The sequence below is a fragment of the Crassostrea angulata genome, chromosome 3 (genome assembly GCF_025612915.1).
Source record: "Crassostrea angulata isolate pt1a10 chromosome 3, ASM2561291v2, whole genome shotgun sequence".
In the NCBI taxonomy this organism is placed as follows: Eukaryota; Metazoa; Mollusca; class Bivalvia; order Ostreida; family Ostreidae; genus Magallana; species Magallana angulata.
Genome location: NC_069113.1, coordinates 45,417,256 through 45,437,532, shown reverse-complemented (window position 1 = coordinate 45,437,532; position 20,277 = coordinate 45,417,256). Strand labels below are relative to the sequence as shown.

General features: G+C 33.6%; 1 protein-coding gene across 1 annotated transcript in view; it reads left to right on the top strand.

Annotated features, from left to right (window-relative positions):
- LOC128175411 (dmX-like protein 1) overlaps window positions 1–19,591 on the top strand; it is a 41,466-nt gene extending 21,875 nt beyond the window's left edge. Inside the window, exons 28-51 of the mRNA XM_052841025.1 lie at window positions 382–1,526; window positions 1,844–1,965; window positions 2,505–2,540; window positions 4,100–4,416; window positions 4,740–5,068; window positions 5,216–5,325; window positions 5,564–5,809; window positions 6,396–6,550; window positions 6,809–6,912; window positions 7,124–7,254; window positions 7,698–7,893; window positions 8,006–8,120; window positions 8,412–8,516; window positions 9,517–9,531; window positions 10,048–10,095; window positions 12,419–12,543; window positions 12,939–13,080; window positions 13,652–13,735; window positions 15,308–15,368; window positions 16,385–16,515; window positions 16,746–16,823; window positions 17,121–17,265; window positions 17,530–17,747; window positions 17,915–19,591. Of these exons, the coding sequence (XP_052696985.1) occupies window positions 382–1,526; window positions 1,844–1,965; window positions 2,505–2,540; window positions 4,100–4,416; window positions 4,740–5,068; window positions 5,216–5,325; window positions 5,564–5,809; window positions 6,396–6,550; window positions 6,809–6,912; window positions 7,124–7,254; window positions 7,698–7,893; window positions 8,006–8,120; window positions 8,412–8,516; window positions 9,517–9,531; window positions 10,048–10,095; window positions 12,419–12,543; window positions 12,939–13,080; window positions 13,652–13,735; window positions 15,308–15,368; window positions 16,385–16,515; window positions 16,746–16,823; window positions 17,121–17,265; window positions 17,530–17,747; window positions 17,915–18,124 (4,368 nt within the window). The 3' untranslated portion in view covers window positions 18,125–19,591. The remainder of the gene's footprint in view (window positions 1–381; window positions 1,527–1,843; window positions 1,966–2,504; window positions 2,541–4,099; window positions 4,417–4,739; window positions 5,069–5,215; window positions 5,326–5,563; window positions 5,810–6,395; window positions 6,551–6,808; window positions 6,913–7,123; window positions 7,255–7,697; window positions 7,894–8,005; window positions 8,121–8,411; window positions 8,517–9,516; window positions 9,532–10,047; window positions 10,096–12,418; window positions 12,544–12,938; window positions 13,081–13,651; window positions 13,736–15,307; window positions 15,369–16,384; window positions 16,516–16,745; window positions 16,824–17,120; window positions 17,266–17,529; window positions 17,748–17,914) is intronic.
- The last annotated feature ends 686 nt before the right edge of the window (window positions 19,592–20,277 follow it).

The following is a 20,277-nucleotide window of genomic DNA, read 5'->3' as shown; positions in this document are numbered from 1 at the left end:
TACCTCAATAATATCTCGCATGACAAATAATGGAGAATTTTCATTTAAATTAAAGGATATTTAAAGGACATTTAAAGGATATTTAAAGGATATACAATGTCAGTTGAATGTACATTGTTGTCATACATTATCATACTTAACTCGATATGAGTTCAGTCCAGTTATTTAGACGAATAGATAACTACTTGATTCAGGAAAAATAACTCTTTATACCTCTCTTGATCTTTTTACTTACAATCTACAGTAATTGATCCTCATTAATAATATGCAAAATTGTTCATGCACATAAGTCGGGTTCCTTTTTATACTTTCGCTTCAGACAGATATTTCAGTTATTCATACATTATTGATTTTTATGCTATAGTTATTTTATTTTTACAGGTGTGTATCAACAATTTGGAAGACATCCAGTTGGCTCTAGTTGTGTGCCGTCTCTACGATGGAGAGACCATGATGCCGGAAAGTGCAAAAAAAGTTCTAAACCAACATGTGATTGGATTGGAAGAAAGAGACTCTAAGACTGTGACAATCACAGGGAAATGGTCTTCAGACCCATTCCTGAGAAGCATGGCATGGTGGAATTTCAAAGAATACCGAAAATCATTGAAGACTTTGCTCTTGTCAAACTCAACAAAAACCCAGTTAAGTCCTGACAATCAGGAGGGAGAGGTGCAGAGTGCAATGCCAAATGTTTTCAATTTCTACAATTACCTGAGAACTCATCCTCTGATATTGAGGCACAAAATCACGTCCGCTGCTCCATTAGCTCATAGGAAAGGTGTCATTCCTGGCTTTACTCGCCAGCAGACGATCATTGAAGAGCAGGAATCCCTAGTGTTCATAGACAAGGTCACACCCATGGAGCGTCGTCTCTTTTTCAAGACTGCACACACTCATTTTACAAATGGGTGCCCTCTCTTGGCGCTGGAAGTGTTGTCCAAACTTCCAAACATTATTAAAGAGGAAGACATTGAAAGTGACGATGACGATGATAGTGAAAGCATAAAACCTTTGTCAGAAAATATCAGCACAGGGACTCTGTTAGCCGAAAATCTGAATAACAGTGAGTCTAAAGAGGGCTATGATTGGGGAAGCTCTTCAATGAATGGAATGGTGAATGGAGACAAATCTGAAACTTTTGATTGGTCAACACCTCTTTCTACTGGCAATAAAGCTACCAGTGAATCTCTGGACTGGGGAGCCCCAGTGTCTAGATTTGACATGGAAGATGAACCCAGGTTTACCCTCAGTTCTGAGGAGAGTGGTTTGGACAGTGACTTTGAGAACCATGCAAATGAACAAAACAAGCCAACCCAGAAAGGCAAATTACAAAAGGTTCCTAACATCATAGTGGAGGATGACTTGCCCAATGGACATGATGAAACAAATTCAGACCCCAAACCTAGTCACAAAAATCAGATTGATATTTTTGCTCAGCAGTATAAGTTTATAGCTTGTCTGAAAGTTCTGATGGAGGAAATGAGGACACTAGCTACAGGGTTTGAAGTAGATGGAGGCCAGCTAAGGTATGATAGAATCACATGAAAAACCTTCTGTTCTAATATGTTTCAACCCAAGATAAATAGATCCAGAGATACTGCTTATAGATCAATATTCATTAAACAATATTTAGGCTTTTTCAAAGGAAATGTTCTGATAATTGATAAACATGACAATGAATTGTATTAATTTTCTCAATACATGTATTTCATATCCTCATCAGATCTCCACTTAAATTGATGTCCAATATTTAAGGAACCATAGAGGACATTATTTTCAAGAATTTATAGTTACTTGACTTTTAAGATTTAAATAACTTATCAAAGTTTTGTTGTTAACCTAGGTTTCAGCTTTACATTTGGTTGGAGAGAGAAGTGGAAGTCTTACAGTATCTCTGTAACTATGGTGACTCCAGTACAGCAGCAGACGACAATCAGCCCAGCCAAACTATCAATTACTACGAAGGCAAGTTATTCAAGTTATCTTATCACTTACATTTCATGACTTATTTCAGTAAGTGTATTGTAGTTAAAGTGAATGTGCAACAGTGATTCAGTGTTATTAAAACAAATACTTAGCTGGAGAAGGCATTTGCTTATCAGAAGAAGGTTGACAATGGTTTGCAGTTCCTGTTTTAGAATTTAAAAAAAAAATCTTTTTGATTTTCGGTAAAAATATTTAGATTATTTTATCCCTTTAAATGAATTTTGAGTGTTTTTAAAAGGATTATCGTGCTGCAAAAATAAAATCATCATCATAGTTGGTTGGATACGTACTCTATATATGGATTGGTTTATCATTATAATGATATTTATGGAATATAAACAGGAAATGAAGAAATCAAATTTGATTGAATATTAAAGTACAGAAAGAAAATTAAAACAGCTGGTAACATGAAATAGCTAACTGCTTTAAATGTTGCTTTAAAACACAAAAAGTTAATTATAAAGTGACTAGCAATTGGCAACTACATGTAACATGACTTTAATGTTGTTTTATGATAGACTGTGTCGATCCAGCATCTTATGTTGAGCTGAGCGGTATGATCATTAACAAGCAGCTTGCCTTATCTTGCTGCTTGACAAGTCAATATATTACTGAGCTTTCTCTTTGCATGCCATTTTTTTCATTTACCTGTAAAATGCCAACTTTGTTTCCTTTTTTTTCAACCTAAACTTAAAATTTTATTATGTTGGCAAACAACTTAATTCAAGACCTGGTACATTATACAATTAATAGAAGCTCATATTAGTGAATATAGTGAATTATTGATGTGAATGAACTGTGTAACAAATGTGAATTCTGTTCTGGCCCCAGGATCATGAAGCAAACTTGGACTTAAGTCAAAAATTATAAACTGTCTTAATGCCTCTTGATTAAAAAAACACGTACAAAATTGAAATGCTATTAAAAGTTCCTGATATAATGTTGCTAATTAAATTTCAATCGTCATTTTATGATAAAACATTATTTTATGACTGATCAAAATGTTGACTTCAGTCTGAAATTGCTTCATGATCCTGTGTACTGAATATGTAAAGAATGTGTACATTTTGTACATGTTGATCCATGTACATATAAGTGTTTTATATCTTTTCTTCATTTGAAAATCCTCAACTTCAGCTTATGTTTTCTTTAGAAATTCATTATATTCAATATCTTGCGCTCATGTTGTCTCTTTGAAATTCATAATTCATATCTTCAGCTCATTTTGTCGTATATTCAATCATATTCATTCATTATTGAGTGCATGTCTATTGGTAATGTAAGATGACCCTCCAAATTTTTTTTTTTTATTTTGATTTCCAAGCATACATGTACATAGTTTTTCTTAACCTTTTCAAAAGGAAGTTGACATTATGATAGTGGCCCAATTGAAACAAAATTGAAATTCATTTAGTACATCTGTAGTACATTTTGTATAAAGAAAATATGAGTGAAGAGCTTTTTAAAAATGTGATGAAAACTTTATGCAATTAAGGAGTGGTTAAGGTTTCTCTTCTATTTTATTGGCTAGATGCTAGCATTAGAATTAGAGACTTCAACATCATAGCTTCATTGTAGTTGTGAGCTGTTTATCAACACCAATCCCCATAGTTGTTTGGTGGGGCTATATTTTTTTATTTAGTTGTTTGAATACCTGCAATAAACTGGTGCTGCAGCGCAAAATAAATGGACTTATATATGTATTAAGTTTTTAATAGTGCTTAAATTGTCATATGTACTATATTAAGAATGATAAATACACTATTTTGAGGATGGAGTATTTTAATTATTTTGGCATGAATTCAAATTGAAATTTTCTGTAGCTAAATTTTTTTCCTAAAAATATTAATAAATACTTTTACCTTCAAAAGTTTCATATACGGTATCTACCAAAAGAAAGGATGTCAAAAATGTGTCAGTCATTTATTTTCTCCAACATTGAAGCTTCTTATGTTAATTACTGCTTTGAGCCATGCACAAAAAGCTAATTGCAGCTTAGCAGCAGAAATACACGTAATTAAGTTACAAGTCTTGTGTTCATCAAATCGTGTTATCTCATTCATCTGGCACTGTTACTGTAATAGCAATTAATGATCTGTTTTGATACCAATAGATAGCAGTGCCAATTTAATCAACTCCTCATCCTTTGAGGACAGCAGCATGTACCTGGACGTCTCAAACAGGAAGTTCAGCCGGTCCATGTCCATCCGCTCGGACACCTCCTCCAGCTCCATCAAACCGACCCTCCACGAGGTCATCCTAGCTGAAAAGATGGACTTTGAGGCCAAGCTGGAGCGCATGTCCAGGAGGAAGCAGTGGCTGCGTAACCACCAGCAGTTACTGCGGACGCTGGCCAGCTACTGCATGCTTCAGGGGTCGGGAGGGGGAGGCCTGGCTTCTGTACAGATGGAGCTACTACTTCTGTTACAGGCAAGTTTCCATTAATAGGATTCACCACGTTAAAATTTAGATCAACTGTAAGCAAACTTGTATATTTCATAGTCATTCATCGTTACACATATTAGTTTAATTCACTCTGTCAGAATTTTTCAAATTGAATTTTAGCAAACTTGTATGTTTTATAGCTGCACATGTACATTATACATGTGAAAATCTTGTATCATTGGTTCAAAATACAGTGTTAGTATGTGATAATATAGCAAGATTAGTATTGTTCTACTCAAAATCATTTGTTCTTTCGTTCAAAATGTATATTTAGACTATATTTAGACTGAGATAAATCTCAATTGTAGGAGCATCAACAAGAGAAGCCCCAGCAGCAGCTGTTATCTCCCTTACCTTTCCCTACTACACTTCCCCTGTTATCAGCTAGCATTGCCAGCTCAAAAACAGTGGTGGCCGACCCCATCAAACACATCCAGTGTATGACCCAGGATCTTCTTCACACCGTGATAGAGATGACCCTACCCCCAGGGATTGGCAGCCACATGAAAACCGTGTTCACCATGAGGAACCTAAGCCTGGCTCTGTCGGCATGTGTGTATCAGTGTCTGTGTGACTGTGATAGTTTTGTGGTCTCACTCAGTGAGAATGCCGATGCCTCCCTGGAGGGGTTCACTAGGTACGTCACATTTAAAATTAAATAAGGAATAATTTTTGTACCATTTCTAAACAAAATATTTGATAAAGCTGTGTAATTCTGACTGCGAAATCACTTGTGCAGTTCATGTTGGTAGTAAATAGCTTTTTTCTTCTGTTTTGGTTGCAGTCATAATTTTACCAGTGCACAAGCAGGTCATTTGATGGCCGGTGTTCAGAGATATCGCCGGAGATCCAGCTCAGGGGATGAAATCAACACTCCACCAAACAGGTGGCCAGGTACAACTAACAATGATGCTTTCTTTAAAAAGAAAAAAGAACCTGAGTTTAAAATGCAGTGAATATGTAGCTTATATTATACACACTAGTATTTATTTAAAAAAAAAACAATAGTTTCTTCCAACAACACATATGCATAAAAAGTTGAAACTTTGAAATTTGATTCAGCAGCAAATGTAAAATCAATGTTTTTCACTGAAATCGATAGATGTACCCCTGAGACTTTCTCCTTTGACAGGTGTTCAGGGACTACGTGCAATGTTGGTAAGAGAGAAGGATGAGAATGCTCCCATACTTCACATTCTCCTGTGTGAGACCCTGGTGTCGGTGTACGTCAGTCTTCTTGTGACTGCTTTGGCGACCTATGACTGCAGCATGCTGTACAAACTCATCGCCCACAGATTCGTCCAACAGATGTGGGGGGCTCTGTTTGGGGGAGGATCCAAAACAGTCCTCAAAGTGTCTGAGTCTTCAGTACCCCTTAGTTAGTTTTATTTTTTACATCAGCTGTTTCTAACAGTTCATCTCAAGAAAATGAAGATTATTCTTGAGATAATTTCTGTTGACAAATTATCATGATATAGGAACTATATTTGCCCCCCGTTTTATTATTGCCCTGCTCGCCCTCGTTGTCAGCGAGCAAATTTAAGACTGGGTTAATTCAAATGTCTCATATTAACTTTTATAAACATAACTTTGGGAATTCAAGACAGGGTGAAACTGCATGTGTTGAAGGGCGAAAATTGCAAGAGGCAAAATAACCATTATACAGTATATTGAAGTTTTATGGTTTGTTGAATGATTTGAATTCATTGGAGTCAGTATTCATATATTGTCAATTTTCAGCATGGAGCATCAGCATCAGTACAATGAGTAAAGAATGAGATTCATAATTTGTTAAGAATGGGAATTAGTTGATGAGCTAAAAGACTTGAACCACCACCAATTCTAATGATTTCACAGTACATACATGTATATGGCAAGTGTATATCTACAGCTTGCATACTACTGCTCTTGTACACAATTGTTTGGCAAATACATAGTTTGTCTTAATTTATTTTACAAATCAGAGGGAATAGATGAGGTAGACAAGCAGAGACTGAGGCTGGTGAAGCGGGTGATGGGAGGGACCGGGGGTAAGAACCCTCCCTCCTCCAAGGAGAAGCCGGTCAAGGAGACCTTCATCCCCCCCGAACTCAGCATGGTCACGTTCTTCATGACAAAGGTGAGAGAGAGATGTTCTACTAAACATATCCTTAATAGTCAATTTTGATTTTTTTTTGGTTACAATAAATGCTATTCATTAAATTCTTTATAATCTGTTTTATGCCAACTTACATGTATTTCACAATTTTGGGTTTTAATTGGTCAAGCTTGAGATCAGGCATACATAAGAATACCAGAGTTTCAATAGATTAAAAATAATATAAAATAATGTTGTAAAACAGTTGCTAAAAGACTTTTTTGTTTACTTCCCTTTTAGCCCTTTACCAACCCAGCTGAGGGTGTATTTATGTATGATTCTGAGGATTCCCTGTCCTCAGAAGATGAGAGCGATGAGGAGTTTGATGATGGATTAAGTTCTTCGTAAGAAGAGAGAAATATTAGAGAGAGAGAGAAAGAGAGAGAATTGAAAGAGAGAAAGAAAGAAAATAAGAGATTAACGGATTGAGAAGAGTGGAAGAAATAAAAAAGAGAGATTGAAGGCTAAACAGCAAAAAAAATTACTGCTTGTGCAATATGAAACCAAATAAGCATCTTTTGCCTAGTGATGTCTGTAGTTTGGTTTGTATCACAGAGCAATGTCAGCAGTCCAGCAGCACACGGACCCCACCTCCTACTCTTGGAGTCTGATTCGTTACTCCGTCATTAAACTGGTGCTCCACAACCTCAACACATTCCTGCCACAAGTCGGAATAGATTTACCAGGTATGCCATAGGCTATGGTCCATAGTAATTAATCAAAGCAACGAGTCGGAGGCAAAAAATGAATAAATTTTTATGGTTCTCAGCTGCATAGGGTTAAATGCTTCTGCCATCATTAATTTTATTGCCACATTGAAAAGGGAATAACAAAATTTTCAATTTTAAGATAAAATATAAAATTTGAATTATTGCTTTTTGCAACTCTTGTAATGAGAACAAAACTACCTGCCTGTCTCATTAAATTTTGAGATTTTTGGTCTGAGAACGAATACATTAAATTTTTTTAACTGAACCTTCATTGGACAGCCGAAGGTGATCACATCTTGTACTGATTACCCAGTGATGATTAAAAGAAAGAGTCACCTTTGGGTGTCCATTGATGGTATTTGACAACAAAACTTAACCGAAAAGAATATGTAAATCAAAGTGTTTATTGTTTGTTTCAGAATTGCCTGTATGTTCACCTTTACTGCATGCTGTGTTAAAAACACTAGAACAGTGGATGGATATTTTACAAGGCAAGCTGGAGTTATTCTCAGGGCCTCCAGATGATTTCATTGCTAACCTTCATATAGATGTCATTCCAGGAAAACCACATTCCAAATTCAAAGCACTCTTAAACCCATCTAACTCACCATTCATGTAAGTGTTAACGATTAACTAATTTTCATAATCATTAAAAATTTTGTATGGTTTTAACATGATTAGTTTTGAACAAATTGATCTGTACTTGTATTTCTTTTTGTTTTTTTAGAGATGCTCATTCTACTTTGCCTATAAAGAGGCTCTGGTTTTATCTTATTAAACAAGAGCCATTGAAAGAGGTGTTTATTAGATACATATTTAGGAAGAAAATCAACCAATCAGAAGTAAGTAATGCATGTAGGTCAACCAATCAGAAGTAAATAATGCATGTAGCTCAGCCAATCAGAGTCAGGTTTTGTGTTGGATGTGTTGAATAGAAGTGATATAATAGCAATAATTGGTAAAAAAAAAAAAAAAAAAAACCTATTACATTGTATATCAATTATCAATTACTAGATAACAATTAGAATAGTGATATGTATTTTTAAAAAAAATTAAAATGAGATATTAAAAGCAGATTTTTGATGTGAACAATTACATAAATGTATGTATTAAGCTTTGAATTGTCATAACAGGAAACTAGCACACAAGCAGATTCAGAAAACAACATGAAGATGAAAGAACCAATGAAAATCATCCATAAGGAGCAGGACATCATCACCGCCTTTGCTCTCAATCAGGTACTCTTTATTTTGTTGAAATTCTCTGTAATTGTTATGATTTGAGTGTTGTAATGGCAAGTAGACCCGTGATTCCCCATTTATTTAAATTTTTTACTTGCACTTTTACAATAACATGATGTTGACCTACTGAACACTTCTTTGTTTATAACAGCTAATTTTTGTGCAGAAATGTTTAGATTATTCTTTATTAAGCTTTATTTCAAAACACAGACACTTGCTGAAGAGAGAAATTGATAAATTGCTTTATTGGGCTATGAGAACTTTTAAAAAATATTATTTAATATGTATATAGTTTAAATCAGTAAATCAAACTCAGACTCAAAAATCAATAAATTGATCACACTTAATTTTTTGTAGAATTCTAAAGTTTTAGCAAGTGTAAATAATTCTGCAAGACATTATTAAAGGGACTTGGACACGATTTGACTGAAAATTTTCAAATTTTATTTTTCCATTTTCAATCTTTATACTGATAAATATAGAAGTTTTTAATGCTATGTCAAAATTTGAAAGTCAAATATCAATTTATAAGCAAGATACAGAGTTCATAATTCTTTGTTTTGTAAACAAAGCTCGAATATTGTCACATGTGTTGTATTGGTGTAAGTTTTAATCAAATGTATCGTTCTTTTGTTGATACTAGTATTTATGACGATAATGAGTTGTTTAAGTTGTTTTTTACATGCATTTTGTCTAAGAAATGGTAATTCTTTACATTACATATTTTGTAAACAACTATAAGACTCGAGCTTTGTCTACATAACAACCAATTCTTACCTTTGTATCTTGCTTGTAACTTGGCTTTAACATCCAATATTTTGGTAATTCATTTAAAATGCACCAGTTAACCATTTTATACATAAAAAATAAAAATAAAAATTTTTGATCTTAAATCGTGTCCAAGTCCCTTTAACAATATAAGTGCAAAATCATTATCATTATCATTCAATGCATTTAGTTCTGAATCATTTTTGATTTCAATTGACAATGTTCCCAGTCTCAACTTCCAATGGTAAGTGTAGCATATAAAGACAATTCAGTGCCATTTTTCATTGGATATTCAGTCACAGCTTTCGTCTGTTTCAATGTTTGATGCAGTGACAACTTTAGGAAAGCATGATGCATAGTAAATGTAGACAATGGGAGGGCAAATTTGAGTTGTTTTGCAAGTGCACAGAGAAGGGAATTGCATTTTGTACTAGAACATGTAGAATTATGGAACAAGCATGTAATAGTTTGAAGAATTATTACATGTTATTGAAAACTACATTGTATCGTTCAAAGAATAATTCCATGTAATTGTTTAAAGAATAATTACATGTCTTTGAATGTTTAAAGAATATATTACATGTGATTGTTCAAAAAACAGTGATAGAAGTCCATCTAAATCATGGAAAACTGCATTTTGTGAACCATTGATAATAATAATTTTTGTACATAATGTCTATCAATATTTACATGTAGCATTAAGAGGTGGCTGTGTGTTTATTAGCTTATGAATGACATGTGCAATGTGTTATGGTTTCAGATCAGTAATGAGTATTCTAGCTATGAACAGCTGAGTAGATTTTTGAATGTAAATATCATTGGTTAACAACACACTCAGGCTATATCCTTTTAACCTCTTATTCTATGAATTGTATTATCGACTTCAATCTATTATGCTGATGTTCAGCTCTCAACTCACTACATGTACCTATTAACAGCATCATTTAATATTAGTCATAATGGTTATATATATATTGCATCTTCAGTTCTTTTTATTACAGAAAGACATGGTTATTGTATCACTTTCAACATTCAAGCAAAATTTTAAGTTATCATTTTAATAAGACCAATTTCTAGCACGTACCCATGACACTTCAAAGTGGAATAGTACCTATTAAGCAGTTTCTGTTAACATAAAAGGTAAACTGTATTTATTGATTCTATGAAGCAGTTTAAGATACAAAGAACAAGCTTCTTAATCATCAAAAGTACCCAAAATTCAGCAAATTTCCAAAAATCCACGAATGGAGATAAGTCAGATTTAACTAAAACTTTCAAAGAAAATTTTTAAAAACACATTAGACAAGGTTCTGGGCCATGGATTCTTTTTTAGTAAAATTTTGTAGGTTCTTATTTTAAGTGAAACAGATTGTAGCAAACTACATTCATTCTATAACCATGGGGTTTTTTTTAGTTGGATAATACATTTATATTTAGTTTGTATGCACTGCAGTTATAATAAAGTAACATTTTCTATCACTGTGTATTACATTCATTCATAATAATCACTCATATTTCACACTTTTGGAAATATTATGGGCTTTACTTTTATGAATGTAGAATTATGTATTACGCTGGTTCAGTAATAGGACTAACATATTTTGTTGTCATTAAGTACAACATTATTATATTAAAATGAATTTCTAATAACTAAAGATCTGCATTCAGCTTGTACAATGTAATGTTTTTTGAAAGAAAATTGCTGTACAGTAATGTATTGACATCCATGCATTTGTCATCTTTTCTCTATATTTAGGATTGTATAATCAAGATTAATTATGCACAGCCTATACAGATTACCAGAGATTAACTAACATCGCATAATTGTATGTATTAATCTGGTAATGGATCCACTGTCTAACCACTAACCATCGTTACATTCCTGTAAACCACATCCTAATATTCGTGTAAAATTTTACAGCAGACATTTTATCCAGTTCTTCATGTAAGTGTGAGCCACTAACACGGCAGGTGGTTGTAGAGTGAGAGAGGGGGATCCAAGAGGAGTGGTTACTTTAAGCTCACTGGGGCCTAATTCCTACAGTTTTTTGTTCAATGATAGTCTGTCATCTTAGGAACAAGGTGTAATCAAAAGATATCTTTTAATGATATGTGATTTTGGAATTATCCCAGATTGTTCAGAATATGCATGGGTGAGCGATGTGGTTGCATTGAGGGTTATTTTTTAATTGCGAAGTTTCTTTCCTGTTGTTATTAAGTTGAATTAACAAATTGGATGGGCCAAATGAAACCAGTGGTTAGAATTATTCCTTAAGTTTATGTGTTTTTATTTTAATTCTAGAAGTTTGGTTGGTTTATTTTTTTAACAAAATATTTCTTATGCTTGTATATATACCAGTACATTTACCGATTATTCACTGAAATGGCTTGAACCACAATTTCTTGAAAATGAAAGGATAAACACCTGACCTTGTACATGATTGTATAAATGATGAAAGGCAAAAATATTTTTTATATACCCACAAAGTTTTATATGACAAGGTTTTCAATATTATTATCTTTGAAGCCATGAAATTAAATGAAAAAGTTATAAAAATCCTCATATAGTTATAAAAATGAAAATTTGTGTACTTTTTAACATGTTATTGTAAATGTATTACCATTGGGTGTCTTTTCTTTTTAGTGGCTTTTGGCAGAAACAACTTCATTTAAATCAAAGATTGTTAACTGCCCTTTATATATATATATTAAATATGTAGATACATTCTATAATGTGCAAAATCTAATCACTGCTCACTTGTAAAATATGAAATGCCAAATATAAAACATTTACTGTGTTAATTAATTTAAAAATCTCTCTCTCATTAAAATTATCTTCATTGACAGTATTCTCTCTTAAAGACACTGTAGCTGCAGTTGATGTACAGTATATTCATGTAATAGGCTTGACTAGTAATGAAGAAAAGAATTTCTAAAACAATTCTAAATATATTTTGTTATCAGTTTAGAGAATACATTGAGTACATGTAATGAAATTGCTTATAAAAAACCCATTTTATCAAAGTTTTTGTAATTGACTAACATTAAAATGATGTTAATTGTTAGTTAATAAACAAATATGAATGATTATGATGATCTGTATGATGTACATTGTATTATTCTGTTCCTAGGCCAATGCCAATCTGTTAGCGTTGTCCACACAGAAAGAGATCGTAGAGCTAGACATAGGCCCTGTCCTGGCCCCACCCACCTGGCTGGAGGACGAGAATGAGATGGATATCGAGTACATCAAGAAGTAAATATGAGTTATGATTGACAGCTGTCTTATGATGACAGTAAATCACTGAAATGATTGAATGTATTTATTACCTAGGGAAGTTGTAGCAAGTAGTGTAAAATATTCCATGAACATTCTTTGTATATTTGGATCATTTATTTCAAAATGATAATTTCTCCCTTTCAAGTAAAACTTTGTTGATAAAGAAAAGCAAAATAACTCTTTTATTTGAAGTGAAAATTTTCTATTTTGCAGCAATTTATTTTAAAATTTTTGGCTAGGAAATTTAGAGATTAATTTTTTCTATGATTTGATATGCTCAATGAGAGATCATTCAGATGCTAATGACAATGTACAATTTTGAAATGGGAACTCATGCCTTGCATAACTCTCAGTACTTTGATTGGTTACAGTCCCGCTCCCATTGCACAGGACTCGGATTTCTATGTAGTACAGACTCCTGCGGACACCCACACTTCCCAGTACAGCTCCAGTGCCAGCAGTCCCCAGTCCCCCGGTCAGACTAACTGGTCCACGGGCCGCAGCACTACTGTGGTAAGGATCCTTCGGGGGTCAAGAGTTTCCGATCTTTGATATTAAATTTCTTATTTTGTAAAACTGCACTGTCAATTTATGCATGTGCTTAATTAAATGTGATTTGAAATGCAAGTAAATGTCCACTTGTGTCTCCAATATGCTTTAGTCAAATGTACTACATATTGAATAATTGTGGCACATTTGAAGTTTGGGCTTTGCTAATGAGCAAAATTGATAAACCAAAAATGGTGAAAAGGAAAAATGTTCAAAAAATCTTCAAGTTGTCTTATTTACTGTTCATATGTGTAGTTCTTGTTACTTGAAATAATTTTCCAGAAAACGGTAAACCAATTTTTAATCCTCTAGTTTACAATATTATTGCTACTAATTAAAGAATAGGAATCACTTGTTTCTTGTTATTAGTCCTTTCCTCTCCCTTTTGACAATTTAGAATAATTAAAGTTACATGTAATATGCAGATCTTTTAATATTGCTAAAAGTCTCTGAATATAAGAATGTTTCTAATAAACCCAAAGTTAATAGTCGATAAATAGCTCTCTGTTTCTTTCTCTCTTGCGGCTGATCTCAGACAAAAGGGATTAACATCCCAGGGATCACAAATCCCCACATATCTCAGCAGATTCATGACAGGAGCCATCGTCTGCTGAGAGTGGTAAGTTAGCTGTTGTCACGTGACCCAGAATTCTCCACAACAGAGTGGTTGTGCTCCCCTTAACTCACTGTGAATTGAGCTCTGTTGTGTGTTAGCTAGATAGCCTCCATTGTGATTGAAGAAATTGCTGCATATTTATTTTTTGTATGTGTTTATGTTCATTTAAATTGTGCAACCTTTTTATTTTTTTGATGTCATCTGTAGTGTGATTTTGGTTTACATGTCTAAATTGAAGGAAATTGATTTGGTTTTTTTTTTTTTGCGTAAAAACTTCAATAGCAAAACTAATTTTTTCTTAACCATATGTAATTTACACCAACTCTAGTATATTTGCAAAGTTTAAAGAAAATCTACAATCTCGTACTTTTTAGAGGCCATTTTAAAATACAGGTACATTTACTATAGATATGTACAATGGTCATTTTCTGCACTTTGAAGCAGATTATAAAAATACTACAATTTAAGCGATTTTCCTCAAATTGTAATATGTGCTTAGTAATAACATTTTCTATCTTACATGTAAAAAATACTAAACTATATTGTCTGGTTTTTAGTGGGGGTCATCTCAAAATATTAAAATGCACCAAATTTTGCTATGTATTGAATACATATTGAATTCGTAGTATTACAAATGTAGATTGGTACAATGGATTCATTAAAAAATTAAGAAAAATAATCCTGAGGATAGCATTATTCTGTGTGTAAAATTTCAAAGGCATACGCTTTTTCTTTTCTGTTTTTTCTAAAAACGTACTCCTTCAAAGCTTCATTTTATCATAATGTCAAAGAAGCACATTGGCAACGCTCACCTACCAAACAACTGAAAAATCTGTTAAAAAAATAAATTTCTTTAAAAATATAAATAATTTTATCTGTATTTTGTTTATTTTGTCAATTTGTTAAATGGTATCAAAACAATTTAATGAAAGGTATAAATACACTGTATTTTACTACAATGCACAAAAACTTGCCCAATGAAAATAGATAAAGTCGGCCTCCTTAAATTTGTGAAAAACTCCTTCTGTCCTTCATCCTTCCCTCCTTAGTCTACTCCTGAATGTGTGCAAATTGAAACATGGGACAGCTGATCTCTTTGATATTAAAAAGTTGTTTTCAAACTGTTTTTATACAGTGTACATGTATGAGCTGTGCTTTATTCTTAAATGCTGAAATATTCTTAAACTTTGTCCATGATCCTGACTTGCAGAATGGTTTGATACAAATTTCTTTTGAGATGTTAGTTTTTTGTGTTCTTTGATTTAATATCCTGTCAGTTAAAAATGTTAATGGTTTTCATTCTTTTTAATTGATTTTGGAATCTAGTGGTTGATTTCCATACATTTAGCATATTTTTCATTTTATATACTGGAAATGAGACAATATCTGACTTGTGTAATTAATGGACTGAGGTAAAGCACACTAAGTCTTATAGCTACCATTTCTATAATATCGAGGTGAAAAAAAGTAGAGGTTCATACATGTAGGAGAATTCATGGAGACCAAATTGCTAGTAAAATGCAACATGAAAAAAAAACAAAAAAGGTCTTGACTATGATTCAATATTTTTTTTAGATATTAAAGAGGCCAGTGGCAGGAGTCAGAAGAATTGGTCCGCATCCAAACCTCCCTCATTGTAAGTAACTGTAACTGTTAATTTCTAATTAAACACAAGGAGTTATTGTCCATATAATATAATGATGAGCATTTCACAAAGATTTTCAGATCTTGCAATTATTTTTAACACAGTTGTAAATTACATGAAATTAAATAAAGATTTTGTTGTTTGCAATTCAAACATTCAAAAAGTTATTTACTGTGGAATAATTTTTGTGATCGGCTTCGGCCGATCACTACTGTGTCCATATGAGGCATCCGGCAAATGCTTCCACGTGCGCACACATTCCGCTTGCATAAGTAGTTCTTATAAAAACTTGAAGTTATGTTCAGTATTTATTGTTAATTCAAGAATGCACATTTTGTCTCACGCGTAAGAATTTCGATCGAAAGATTCATTCAGGAATGCAGTTGACCTCGATGAACTGACCTCAATCATAAGAAGATGCTCCATGAACTGACCTCGATCTATTGATGTTGCATAATAGTAGCTAGGAAGACGGCTTGATTTATAAACAAGGTTACGTTATAATGCGACATCAATAGCAAGTTATGATGGCAGTGAATGTTTTTCATTAAAATTTAAATTATTTTAATACAACTCTTTCTTTGTATACATGTTAATGCTCTTTGAAGAGCCCTACTCAGTACTTTGAAGAAGAAGATACATTAACATTTAATAATTACGTTAAAAATATAAAACTAGACAAGGAGTTTATGAACGGCTTTCCCCAAATTTATTTCAAGATCAAATTTGTTGACGGTAAATAATGATGAAATTATGGTGTACAGATTCAAAATATTCTATATTTTGTAAAAATACAGTATTTTTCAAAAAAATTATAATATTTACATTCCTAGGGATATAAATTCGTGGGCAAGGGTTGCCAATGATAGCCACAAACGATGATTTCACAGTAATCATAGAATTGGTCCACAACCATGCCCTTATACACATTTGATAACTTTCGTCACAGTTTCGGTATATATCTTTCTTGAATGTTGACATAAGGCTTATCTTGCATATATTAACAGATTTGACAGGGAGCGCTGATGGAAGTGTCCGGCTCTATGAGTGGGGACACATACAGCCACTAGCCATGCTGAGGCAGCCCGGGGCCTTCCCCAAAGTTACCAAGGTTCTCTTTAGTTCTCAAGGCAACAAGGTCAGTATCTACTTGTATTTTCTCATCTGAAATCTTCTTTCTGTGTAGCTTTCAAGTAGATGAATATCTCAGAATTGGTTTTTAAGAATTCAAATTTTTTTAACAGATTTTTTTTAAACCCCAGGCCTGTTTTTTTTTTTTTTTTTTTTTTTTTTAAGAAGAAACCCTGTTTTTGAAAAGAAAATTTGTTTTGTTTTCAAATATCTTGTGTAAGGGTTTTTTTTTTCCAGTGCTGTGTCAGTGATACAGAAGGAGATGTTTGTCTGTGGCAAGTTGGACTAGGAAGCAATTTCACCAAACCAATTATGGTATGTTTCTAACACTAGATATCTGTATGCACACCTGTTTAATACCAGTTTTGCCTCAAATTTGATATTCATATTTGAAGACAATTCAGAGTATCAAATCTCTCATGTACATAAATATTGATGTTTATCAATGCTTTTTTCCAATAAGAAACAACTTTGAGTGTGGTTTGTAAAAGCATGAATTGTATTTTACTGTCATAAATATTGATGTTTATCAATGCTTTTTTCCAATAAGAAACAACTTTGAGTGTGGTTTGTCAAAGCATGAATTGTATTTTACTGTCCTGTCTTTGACAGAGTCTGCGATGCCACAACAAGACGACAAGTGACTTCAGCTTCATCGGATCCTCCAGCCTCATCGCTACAGCGGGACACTCCTCAGAGAGCAGGAATGTCTGTCTGTGGGACATGCTGCTACCCCCAAGGAGTGCCTGTGTGCATTGTAAGTACAGTGAACTTAACTATGACACCTACTCATACAGAAGCATTGGAAAGATTTTGAAGAATTATAAAAGTCTTAAAAAATCTTCTTGATTATATTTTTCTAAAAATATTTTTCTGTCAAGCATATTTTAAGTTTTATCAATGCAGGTGAGTTAGTTTTGTGTCAGATTTTTATCAGAAAGGGAGACAATTCATTAAACTTGTGCAATACAAAATTGCTGTATGTTGTGGTTACATGACATTGTATTCTATCTGTTTACAGCTTTCATCTGTCATGAACATGGATGTCCAGCCATTGTGTATGCCCCCCATCACCAGCTCCTGATCTCAGGGGGCAGGAAGGGGGAGGTCTGTATATTTGACATCCGTCAGCGACAGCTCCGGCACACCTTCCAGGCCCATGATGTACCAATCAGATGTCTGGCTATGGACCCAGAAGAGGAGTACTTCGTCACAGGCTCTTCTGAAGGGGATATCAAGGTACAGATTCCTCAGACTTGACTTGAAATTTTTACCCCTCTACCCCCATAAAAGAATTGTTGTCTTCTTCTATTAATTTTTGAGGATTCAGTAGATGAAAAGTAAGATTTTGTTGTGGTTAATGATACAGAGTTTCATTGCTAATTTTCTCTCTGATCGTTTTACAGGTATGGGGATTGGATGTCCATCAGTTAGTCGTCAGTTTCCCAGGTGAACACAGTAAAAGTACATTCTTCAAAAACATTGGCTCCACTTCAGGAGTGACACAGGTAGCCATTGGACCAGAGCATAATCTGTTCTCCTGCGGAATCGATGGATCGATGAAGTTCCGATCTCTCCCTGAGCGGGACAGTATGGTACGATACTGGACAGCGTAGAGCGGCGTAGCTATAAATAGTCTAACAAAATGCATAATCATGACAGTGATTTCAGCAATGGCGTATGTTTTTTCTTCTTTTGTGTTGAGCTCATGCATAGTAATGAAATATATTCTGGAGGCTCATAAGTATTTGTTGTCCAATTATTTTTTAAAGTACTGTAGCAAAGTATAGTATATATGATTGTTGAATTGTGGACTTGGTGAATATGTACTTTGCAACATGTTCTTGTGTTCAAACTACATGTAATCATGATAATCAATGTTAATATTCCTTTTGATAGCACAATAGTCAATTACAAGCAATGTCTGTAAATAGTGCCATTTAATTTATTGAAAAGTCCCTACATAACAGACTCAGTGATGGGTAGATGTAAACTTATTAGACTCTGTACATGATAATGTTGGCTTATTGAAGTGTTTCTGAGCAAATTCCAAGCTGTTTTCCCACCTTAGTTTTCTGACCTCAGTCCTTTAGAGGGATACATTGTATTTTGTCTGTGTTGTGCAATGTATTTAAGAAAAGAGAAAACTGCTGTATTTTGAAAAGAATTCTTCGAATTTATTCCAGACATGTGATAGTGTGTGTGCTTAACTAAGGCATTGTGTATTTATTTGTGCACTCATTATGTTACAAAGTATTCATGTACCTTGAAAGGTGGACCAATTTGTTATACACTGCTATGGTGCAGGAATCATATCGTTAATTTCATTGAATTCTAGTCTATTTGGAGTGTAGTATGCAAAAATTTATTACATGTAGTATGATTGTGAAAAAAAAATCAATTTGATGTTGCTATTCCTATCTTCCATTTGTCTACTATCAATCTATTATTTTCATTTCTATATAGGAACAAATTATGAATCTAATTTTATGGAGATTTTTTTCACACAGACTGTAAACTTTCTAGACTTCAGTTTCATCCAGCAAGCTCCTATTAAGGTTTTCTCACCAAGTTTCTTTTTAAGGTTTTTGCTCAAGGGAAATGAGAGTAAAATCTTATCCAACTATAAATGAGAGGGGATTAAAATTATATAAGATACATGTCATTAAAATTTATTTGATCTCAATGATAAATTCCAAAATGATTTTACTGAAAGAGAATTCTGCTCCAGTGAGAGAAAACTGCAGCAAGTGAGTTATTGTACTAAAATAATTAGTAGATAACAAATGATTGTAAGGCATACCACCGTAATTGTGTGATAAGGGCAAATGTTCATAAGTGTGTGTGTCACACTGTTGATACATGTCTTGTGAGAGCTACAAGTGCACGCCTGTTATGCATGTACATGTAGTGTAACCCCCCCCCCCCCCCCCCCCCGTGTTATCTGTCTGTTCCTGTGTTGTTTTATGTTATGTCTTTTATTTTGTTGAATATTTAACAAGCTGTTGGTCTGTGATCATATCTAGATGATTCTATCTATGTTGGTTTTCTTTTTAATCACATGATTAAATATTAGAATATCACTTTCTGGGTGTTGTTCATGATCAGCAAGGCTATGAAAACGGGCTTATTTTTATGCCACATGGTACAGGGAAAACAACTGTCTGAAAGGGTTGATCTCAGAAAAAAATTTTGTTTAAAGAAAAACACTTCTGAATCATTAGAAATACCACTGTCCAATATTTACAACAGAATTTCCAAAAATATTTTTTAAAAATTAGAATTTTAATTGTTCAGAATGTGATCCCGAAACAAAAACCGGGCCCCAGGGAAGATGAAAAAATCTTGAAGTTGTAAAACTTCCTCTCAAGAACTACTCTGCTACAATTATTTATATTACAAGTACGATGGAGCCATCTTCGGCCTGATATAGCGTAGAACCTAAATCTTGTCCGGCGAAACCAGTATTATCGCTCTGAAGGGGGGGGGGGGGGTACAAGGTTCTTTATACATGTAGATATAATCTTTAAATATCATCTCAAGAACTACAATGCTGAGAGCTACCTTTGATATTTAGTGTAGTTTCGGAAATTGTTGAATTTTTGCCCCTCCACCTACCCCACCCCCACGCCAATTACAAATATTCAATTGAACCAAGGAAACAAGGAGAGGTGAGTTATTCTTTACAGTGGAATATATAGAGACAATACAAACGTTAAAATCTGAAAAAATTACAGTTTGCTCTGGTTTCATTATGAATGCATCTTTA